This window comes from Poecilia formosa, unplaced genomic scaffold (assembly GCF_000485575.1).
Source record: "Poecilia formosa unplaced genomic scaffold, Poecilia_formosa-5.1.2 Scaffold117, whole genome shotgun sequence".
NCBI lineage: Eukaryota > Metazoa > Chordata > Actinopteri > Cyprinodontiformes > Poeciliidae > Poecilia > Poecilia formosa.
The window spans coordinates 232,225-242,363 of NW_006800056.1; the positions used below are offsets into that span (position 1 = coordinate 232,225).

The 10,139-nt window shown below is 42.6% G+C and overlaps 1 protein-coding gene across 8 annotated transcripts in view; it reads left to right on the forward strand.

Annotated features, from left to right (window-relative positions):
• The window catches only part of sorcs1 (sortilin-related VPS10 domain containing receptor 1), a 165,454-nt gene that overhangs the window by 63,648 nt on the left and 91,667 nt on the right, over positions 1–10,139 (forward strand). For 3 of the 8 annotated variants that reach the window (XM_016675593.1, XM_016675591.1, XM_007560594.2), the window contains one exon: positions 9,679–9,746. The exons of the other annotated variants lie outside the window; for them this stretch is intronic. In XM_016675593.1, coding sequence (XP_016531079.1) covers positions 9,679–9,746 — 68 coding nt within the window. The remainder of the gene's footprint in view (positions 1–9,678; positions 9,747–10,139) is intronic. 8 annotated transcript variants of the gene reach the window in all.

Here is a 10,139-nt window from a genome sequence, read left to right on the forward strand (position 1 = left end):
TGAATCACCAGCTGACGTAACGTTACTTCAGCTGCCGCTCTGCTGTGCATGTCATCCTCAGAATGTTGGCTAAAAAATCTTATTCTCTTTAAGTTATTTACAATTAGGCTAATAAAATAATCTACAGCTAGCCTCCAGCACAGCTCACCAATCTTTGCTTTGGTCAAACGTTGCTGAACGGCCGACAGAATGACCAGCTGATGGAACATCCTCTACCAGTCTAAAGGACCAGCAGCTCTGGTGTTTTCAGTGAACGCCTCTTACAAAGTCAGAAGAATAATGTTCATATAGTTCATCAGTAAGTCTGATTAGTAAGATGCCATCAAATGTAGCATCAGGGCGAAGCTGCAGGTTTAACTCATTTGTGGACCTTTTGTGACCCCCGACTGCAGGATAAGAATGGTTAATATTTGACCCAAGTGGAGCTGATGAAAACTTTAATACGTTTTAATGATGAGATCATCTTAAATGAATAATGTTAAGTACAATTCAAGGTGTTAATCTTTTATTAGACATTTTAATATCAGTGGCCACAGACATTCAGCAACCCTTTACTCAACAAACCTTATTAAACTTTACTAAAGACAGTCAGGATTTTAGGAGAAGTTCTCATTTTTCTTGCTGAGATTAAACTAAAAACATTTTCTAAACCAACGAAATAAAAAACTTCGACTAAAATAGTTAGAAACCTGCACAGCTTTCAGTTGTTAGGAGTTACTATGAGTTCTTCTTTTCTACTATTTCAGAAAATATTGCATGTTTACAAAAATGAAAGACTAACAATAAAGTTATTGAGCATTTTATTTGGAAATAAACATGGCCCCTCAGTGCTTTCAATTTGGTGATTTTTACAGGGAAATCAAGAGTTTCTATGAATAAATTGTAAATAAGTTTTTTACGGAGAAGTTTTAAGCGAGTGTTGAGCCTGCAGAGACGACGTGCTGTAAATAAAGAGAATATTTGCTGAATGTGAAGCGTGAGAGGAGCCGGATGAATTACTGCTTTGCACCTGCATGTAAAGATTCCTGGATTCTTGTCGACATGTTTCCACATCAGTTTCCTGCAGATAATTCCCAGGAACAGGCGGCGCTGAAACAAAACGACGTGGAGGGCTTTGTAGTTCAGACATGAAAAAGAGATGTAATCATCGTGTACAACCACATCTCTGCATACTTTTTAATACTTATTACCGGCACACATCTTATTAATGACTTCCTTAAGCCTTTTAAGTGTTCAAATGCTTTCTGCAGCTCCACATTTCAGAGATCAGGCTCTTAATTGCAAAAACGGTCACAGTGAATCCATCCAGCGTAGCGTGGAGGGAAATGTGCGCGGTGCAAAGTGGGTTAACAAGCAGTTAGGAACAGCATATGGCTGCAAATCAAGGAATATGAAAAAGCTGCGCCTGCATCATCATCAGAAAAAAGCAAACAAAAAGGCAGCAGCAAACAACAGTGACAGGTCTGCGGATCAAAGCGGCGGCTCATGGAACCGGAGCTGCAGGTAGGTGCAGAAGCTGCCGAGTTGTTCAGTATTCCACCAGCGTCGCTGCAAACCCCACATGGCCCAAAATAATCTGCTCCAATGCATCAGAAAATGGAGGAACGTTCGTCCTTCTCTCATCAGCGAAAAAACAAAAAGGAGGAAGTAAATTGACGGCATGGTGTAAGTTTCTGGCAGCATCTCTGTGCGGTAATTACAACTGAAAGAGATCAGGCTGCAGAAGACGGATCATTTACTAATAAGCAGCTCTGATTCCTGCGGCCGGGATGCAGAGGAAGCTCCTGGGGCCGCACGCCCTGACAGGCCTTGATCAATCTGCTTTCCAATGAAGACGCATTATTTTTAGATATGTGACAAGCAGAGGAAAACTCTGCTTCCCAGGCATGTTTCACTTTTATATTAGCAAGAGGCACAAGTGGTGCATTTTCCACAGGAAGATGTGACAGGCTAATCCACAGAGAGGAGTGTTCTTGCCTCAGTGATCCCCCACCCCCCCACAGTGAGCATGACAGTTGGAGCTATCTCCGAACGTCAGCAGGTAGAACTTGTTTGCATCATTATATATGAGCGCGCTGCCCTGTTTGTGCTCACAGAATTCATTTTGCAGATTAAAAGGAAAGTGTGAAACAGATTCATTAGGTGCTCCTGTGTGTCAGCAGCTCTGAGCTCCTGCAGGAACGAAACCGGATCTGTCCCCTGGAGAAATCTGGTCTCACATGATTACAGAAATGAGACGTGAGGAAAACAAATAGTTTGCGATGCCCTGCAGAACCTGAACCTGACATTAACCCCCCCTCCGTTTGGGAGAGTCGGCGTGTGTGTGTGTGTGTGTGTGTGTGTGTTTGTGTTTGTGTGTGTGTGCGGTTTGTTTGGCTCCTCGCACCATTACCAGGAGATGGTAATTGTTGCTTGTATATGCATGTTGGGGAATTTTGATCCATGGTGATATTTTCTTTCCTCCATCCAAGGACAATTACCAGAGAGTACAGCAGATATCCGTGTTTGCTGGCAGCAAAGGCAAAGTTTGGATTAAAGAGAAATAAAAGGATACTTTAAATATGTGGAGCTTTGCACAGACACAGTTGTGACTGATCCGCACCTCGAGCTGAGGCTTTTCTCTGCATGACTAATATATCTGTGCTCTTTCCTTATGCGTTTGCAAGCCTTCTTGAACATCCTCCAGAGACACGTCTCCTCTTTGAACTGCGCTCTTCATCCATCAGGACCATGTCCACTGCAGAAGCTGCACCACTCTGGCTTCTCAGCGCAGAATAAATCAGCTTTTGATGGTGCGGTCATGCTCTGAACCAGACGGGAATGAAAGGCAACGGCAGCGTAAATAAACTGGGATGCTGCCGGTGTTGTGTTTTAAATTTTCCCCCGGTGCCGTGCAGCAGGTGAGCTGATGCAGTTTGCTTTCATTAGGAGAGGAAATGGCTGCATAACAGAAATCACCGTAAATCACTCTGCTTGAGCTGATGCACATAAATGGTGCGTTTTGAAAGTAATGTACTTCCATTTAGAGGGGCTTCTTTTGTGGCTGCTCTGTGAGGCAGGGAGCGGCCAGGACAGCAAAAATATCTGGATTGGAATCATATTCAGTGGAAATGTTACAGTAAAGGACCATTTTAATGTGTATATATATTTAATAATAGCTTGGTTTCCTCAGAGGTAAAAGGTTTGGGGTTCAGATCTCACCTGATGGATTTAATATGCATGTAGCTGCAGAGTTTTTCATGCTGTGGCTGTATATTAATATACTGTTCACTTTATTCATATAGTGCACTTTAAAAACTAATTTCAATCCACATCCCAGTTGATCCTGGTTATCAAACAGTTAAAAGTTTCTGTGTAATGAAGCCCAGCAGAGCTTGGAGCCGTCTCTCCCCCTGGACAGAAACCAGCGACGAGCGCTTCCTGGTGTACAGGAATCCCTCATACTGAGCATGCATGACGCGACAGTGGAGAGGAAAAACTCTCCTTTAACAGGAAGAACCCTCCAGCAGAACCAGAACCGGAACCAGAACCTGGCTCAGTACAAACTGGTCTGTCACAGCTGACTGGAGGTTTACATGATAAACACACAAGACAAACATTTGTGGCTGTTGAGAGGAAGAGAGCCGTAAACTCCTGAGTCTGCATGCATTTGGTTCAATCTGCTTTGAGAAACATTCCCAGAATTCCCAGAAGGATAAAAAATCCACACGATAAAGTCTGCATGCTGCAGAAACTTAAACCGTTTTTAAGAAACCAACTTCTGTTGTGACGTTACAGTGGACAGTCTGGATGCTCAGAAAGTTCTGGGCAGCTTCTTACGAAGTAACAAGGTAACAAACTTTAGTTTCTTTGTTAGCTGGACCCGGAGTGTCAGGACCGACCGGTGGTTCTGAAGCTGCTGTCCACATTCACATCTAATTTGACACCATGTGAGAAACTCTTAGAGCATTTTTCACACGAAGCTTTGTTTGGAGCAAACAGTCTGCATCTCAAAGTGCCACTTCATGTCAGCTGCTGTGCAGAAACATGGCCGCTTTCTGCATGTGGGCCGACGTGACGGGTTTGGTTCTGATGAGGTCTGGAGTTTTCCTAATCGCTGCTGCAGTTCGCAGCGTCACATCGCTAAACTTTTTTAATTACAGTTTGCACTAATATACAGAAACAAAACTTTAAAAGCTGTTTTCCCTGTTTCCATAAAACTGTATTTCTTTGATAAAAAACTGGAGAAACTGATTTATTTATTAGAAATGTCATAATTTAAAGAAGTTCATATCTACTGAACAGTTTTCACATTTTGTCAAAAACAGAAACTACTTTTTATGGGATTTTTATGTGATAAACCAAAACAAAATGGTGCATAGTTATGAAGTAAAGGATACATGATGCATGGTTCTTTATGTTTTTACATAAAAATCTGAAAAGTGTGGCATGTGTTGGCACTTCCTCCCAGTTTCAGCTCATCTGGGTTTCCAGCTCTGCACAGGACTGAACCTCTGGGCCGTTCTTCTCTGAAACGGATCAAAGTCTGGATGTGGATATCTGTGAACATCGGTTTTCAATTGTTGCTAAGGATTTCAGTGTGGACTTTGACTGGGCCATTCTGTCACAGCATTAAGCTTTGGTCTGATTAACACACAGCCTGTCAGTCTGAGTGGACGTACAGGTTGGTAGGTCTCCAGTTGGTCCATCGTGTCTCCAGCTGCAGACCCACAGAGCAGCCCTCTCTTATCCTACAGACTAGCCAGCAGCAATTAGCAAACACCTGGTGGAACTTCTCATCTGCTGAGCTTGTATGAGCTGCTTGTCAGTGCAACATAATGAAACCATCAGAAGCTTAACAGAGAAACATTTTTCTAATGATGTGCTGAAGACAGAGTGTCAGAGAGACCGGGAGCTTCTTAAAGAGACAGAGACCCAATTTAAACCATTAAAGTAAAATGTCTTTGAAGTCATATTTAATTGATTGTACTATAAAATGGAACATACATGTATGTATGGGGCTGTATAAGGATGGAGTCAGACTTTCACCTTTTCTGTGACTCTGAGCAAAAGTTTACTGGATGAAAAAATCTGAATATTTGAGTCTGGATCTTTGCAAAATGTGTTGGAAGATTGGTTTTGTCTTTCTGATGCCGTCATGCATCAGAAGTGAGTCGGCCTGTGGAGAGGTATCCTCCACAGAGCCGTGTCTGTGTATTTACAGTACGGAGCCTCCGGGCCCAACTGGCACCGCCAGTGAGGAACATATGCACCTTCCAGTGGGAGCCCATCTGACCGGGCCGCTGGCTGACGACCGCCTGCTTCTCTCCACATGCAGCCGACAGACGGCCAGAGCAGACTCTGCCCTTCAGTCAGAGAGACTTTACTGCGGCCTTTCACAGGTCGTTCCTCTGAGCCTGGAGCCGGAGAGCTGTGTGTCGCTCTGATCTGGAAAACCTTACACACCTGCTCACCTTTACCTGCACCCAGACATGCTAACGACTGGCTCAGAGTTGTTAAAGCCGTAGTTGCCCCATTACCCTCACCTTCAACCTGCTTTTCTCACAAACACACGTTGACTCGCAGAGGAGGATGTGATGTGTGAAGGAAATAATGAGTGGAGGACGAAAAGAGAAGCTGAATGCTGGGAATGTAGCCTCCAGGTGGGACGCTAAGTGGACCCGGTTGGTCATTAGCATTAGCATGCACGGTTCTGACTTTAAGGTGATTGTCCCCCTCCGTCCCCAGGCTGACTCCTGATCAATGCAGGGTTACGGGTCTTTATTCGGGTGAATGTTCAGAACACCGAGTCCCTGCCGGCCCGACACCGACCCGTTTCCATGGTGCCGGCAGGGTTTCAGGGGCTGCAGATGTTGGCGCATATTTAATAAGCCTGATCACTGGAGCCCCCGACCTCGCCGTGTAATTCCTCTACCCAAGTTGCATCTGTTCGCCGTGTTCTCACTGCAGCCTCATGCTGGCGCAATAGTTTCACAAAGTCACACAAGTCATGGAGTGACTGGCTGCTGCTGCCACGGCAACAAGCAGGGCGATGCGGAGGGGAACTGATGGACGCAGGTTTCCAACTCCATCAGTGTTTAGTTTTGTTGAACAGTCAGAGATAAGAACACAGTGATGCACTGAGTGGGCAGTTTCAGACTGACCACTGCAGCATCTTACCCAGAACACCTGCAGGTCATCAGATAACTAACTGGCAGCTCGTCCCTTTGGATCTCCTGGATCTTATCAGAGTAAACTCGGAACAGTCGGGATCCAGTTTCCTCTCAATATTTTCCTGCATCTTCAGCTTCAAACACTTCCAGTCACAAAGTAAACACACCGCGCCGCGTTCACTTTTACGCTCCGAGCCAAATAAGTTGTTTCTGCCTCGGCTTGTTTCCCCGAAGACTTGGGCTGACCCACTTTCACTCATCCTGCTCACCTTCAGGGCATCAACCGAATCCAGAAGATTTTCCCAGCAGTGTTTGGAATCAATGGGATATGATTAAGTAATGAGTCTGAAACAATGAGGATAATTTTAAACAGCCGCAGTGTGCAGCAGCTCGCTGCAGCTGTGGAGTCTGTTCACAGAGAAGACCTCTTGGAACATTTCTGATTAACACATGGATATGATTGATTAGATTAAAAATAGATTTTATGTTGAATTGTTTGACAGTCAGGTTGGAAACAGCAACAGAGAAGTTAAGGTGAATGTTTTGCTCCAACATCTGACTTTATCTTCAACCTCTGAATGGAAGAAAAGCTAAATGAAGACAGGATCCGATACGTTGCATCTGACACACTGAACGAAATATCAGGAACCATTTTAACAAACTTTAACAAGGCTGACGGCCAGTAAATCCCCCAGAAATCAGTAACCTGATTTTTATTCTTGATAAATGTTTATCAGGTTCTCAAACTTCATTTTTAAAGTTCTAACTTCCTCTGACTGGTTATGTGTGTCTAACAGCAGGTGACTGTGACCCATGTCTGATTTTTGAGAATTGGAGAGTCTGAACACATCAGTTCTGATCAATTCACACCTAAAAAAACTTAATTTGATTCAACTTTTACATCATTGATGTGAGACATGAGTCATAATTCATAAGAAGCCAGATGTGATTAAATCCAGATTTCATTTATTTCTTTATTTCAAACTGGTTTTTAAAACAAGAAAAGAAGAAACCAGTAGGACAGAGAAACATGTGCATGAATGTTTCTCTGTGCATAATGATCAGAAATGTGTCATTAAAAACCATGTTGCAGTATTTATATACCTGTTCAATATACTGTGCTAAAGAACCAACAAATAAATATTAAATAAACAAAATTATTACAAACTGAACCTCAGGACAAGACAGTTTAGACACTGACTGAAAATCAGGATTACAAACCTATGAGAGAAATCTGTAGCTGCTTCCATTAACAATTTTATGCATATTTTTGAAGTTTCACATTGGAAATTGTTGATGGAAACAGCAAAGTTTGAAATAACTCCCTGAATTGTGCTGAAATGTTTGAAAACTTGTCTGCTGGTTTTTTGCTACTTGTTGTTTACTGCAGCCACGCGTAGCGTCAACATCTGAAGAAATTAAAGTCTGCGTATCCTGGCTGATTCACTGGATGGAAGCATGTCCAATTTGGATCTTCTGTTTTGCAACATTTTAAAAGTTAGCCCAAAATTCTGCTGCTGTGGCGTCGACATTCAGGATCCTGCAAAGGAAATCAGATTTCAGCAAAGAATCAGAAATGAGCATCAGGAGCTGCTGTGTGAACACAGTTTAAACATGAAGTGTTGAGAGCTCTGTTTAAATTGATCAACCTCCATATTTTTAATAATTCAGAACCTAAAGTGCTTTTCTAAGTGACATTTAATTAGTTATTTTTACTAATATGGACACAAACTGGTGGATTTTTCATCTTCACACTAAAATAATAGGAGCCATTTTCCATCTTTTTAAAGTATTTATGCTCTGAAGTGTTTCTAAAGCAGCAGCTCAGATTTCCTCTCTTCTGCTTTTGGACACAGCTGGTCACAGAGACTCAGTGTTTTCCAACAGAGACAAGTTAAACATTTTTCTGAGGAATTAAAAATGTAATTGGAATAATGGGAAAACTCTCCAACTGATTTCTGTAAAGGTTTAATGTTAACCAGGACTGAGAGCGTCTGTCCTGTTTCTATCGGCTGCATCCCGTCTCCACACGCCTGGATCCCTGGATCAGCTTCCAGTCGTTCTGCACATGCTCAGTAGCGAGTCGTTCATTTGATCCAGGTGTGTTGAGACGGGATGCAGAAACCGACTCCTGAATTCAGGTAAAGTTAAAGTCAAATTAACAAGTTAAAGTTTCTCCTGAAAAAACTGTTTGCATTGTGAATTCTTGTTTCAGGTTCCATGGGTTTGAGGCAGATGTAGCTGCTTTTATTCAGTGTGTGTGTTTGGGTTTGACTGCTTGAGTCTGGGAGTGTGTTCTGCAGACATCAGAGCCAAAGCAGCAGATTGATGAACAGCTTCAGCCTTCAGGGTGTCAGGAAGCCGAAGCCTCTTCCTTCCTGCTCCTCTGTCCCCCACAAAGACCCCATGAACCATCACACCCACTGCTCCTGCTCTAACCCCACCAGTTCCCCCATCAGAAGTTACACATTCGTAAAAAGTCTTATTCCAACTCTTCCCTAAGGCGCACACGTTTTATTATTCCTACTCTAAACCCTCAACATGTGGTTAGAAAATGCTCTAATTGTTCTGAAAGTCTGAAAAGAAAAAGGTGACACCAATGGCAAAATGACAGTTGAATCAACATACAGAGGAGCAAGAACAGAGTGAATGAGATGCAATAAAGCCGACGATCAGGAGTCTGTTTCATTTCCACCAGTGAAACAAACTGGGGATTTTTATCCTCTTTGACAGCAAAAATGTAAATGTTTGCATGATGTTTGACTGGAATAAGTTTCCATTTTAATCTGGTTGATTTCCTTTAATCCTGAATGAAAAGATAAATTTATCCCCAGCAAGTGAGATAAAAACATTTATAGATTTACAGACGATAAATCTGATGGATAACATCTGAATTTCTATTCAGCTGTGTGACGGTCTGGAAAACATCAAATAAAATACATCAGTGTGTGTCTGCATCACGTTGCTGAGGGTTTCTGATGGAGTAAAGCATCAAATATAAAAATAAAACTGTTCATAAGTCAAACAGAAGCTGGACGAGTCCGACGTGTTTCTCTGTCAGTGAAAAACAGGAAAAATTCAAATCCGTTTAATTCACAAACTTTCTGGATAGAAATGTTTCCTCAGACTGGTTTGGTCCAACAGGCTGCCGCTCTGAGTGACGCAGGTCTAGAATGCGTCATCCATGAACGGTGATAGATGAGGGTCAACATGAGAAAAATCTACTTAATTTAACTGGATGATGGATGGAGCTCCAGTTACTCAGATGGACAAAAAGAACTTCTACTTTGAACAAAGTTAGAGAGAAAAAGGCTGAACATTTAGTTAGTCTGACATTTATAGTCAATTATTTTAGACCAAAAGGAGAAAGAGGCTGAAATCTGACTCAGCTGATCTGCCTGGGACTCATTTTTTCCTTCCTCACAATGTTCCTTGAATTTGCATCTTTAAATTTCCTGTAAATTTAACGTCTTTATGTGTGAAAGGATAGATTTACATCCTAACTGTTGCCTCTGTTGTCTTGCAGGTAATTCTGATGCTAACCAAACTCTTTGACTTCAACCTCAACAGTGCGACTGAGAGTTCATTATGGAGGTAAGAGTCCGACACGTTTCACCAGGTCATGATGGGAGCACGTCTGAGTTTGACACAGTAAATTGGTCCGAGGAGCCGCTGAGGCGCCGTCCACACTTCCCATGGCTTTAATCGTGATTTAAAGACGCTCCAGATTCTCACACACTGAGAATGACTGAAATGTTTGAAACTTCTGGGGGAAAGTAAAGTCAGAGGAAGATCTGAGGATCATGAGCCCATCAGAACCTGGAGCTGGAGGCTCGTTAGTGGAACCAGTCCAGAACTCTGAACCCAAAACCATCAGCTCAAACTCAGGCTGTGCTCAAGTCATGAACATGTTCAACAAACCTTTTCAGGTCAGTTTTATGACATAAGTTATGAATAAAATCTATATTCTGGAAAACAATCATTTGG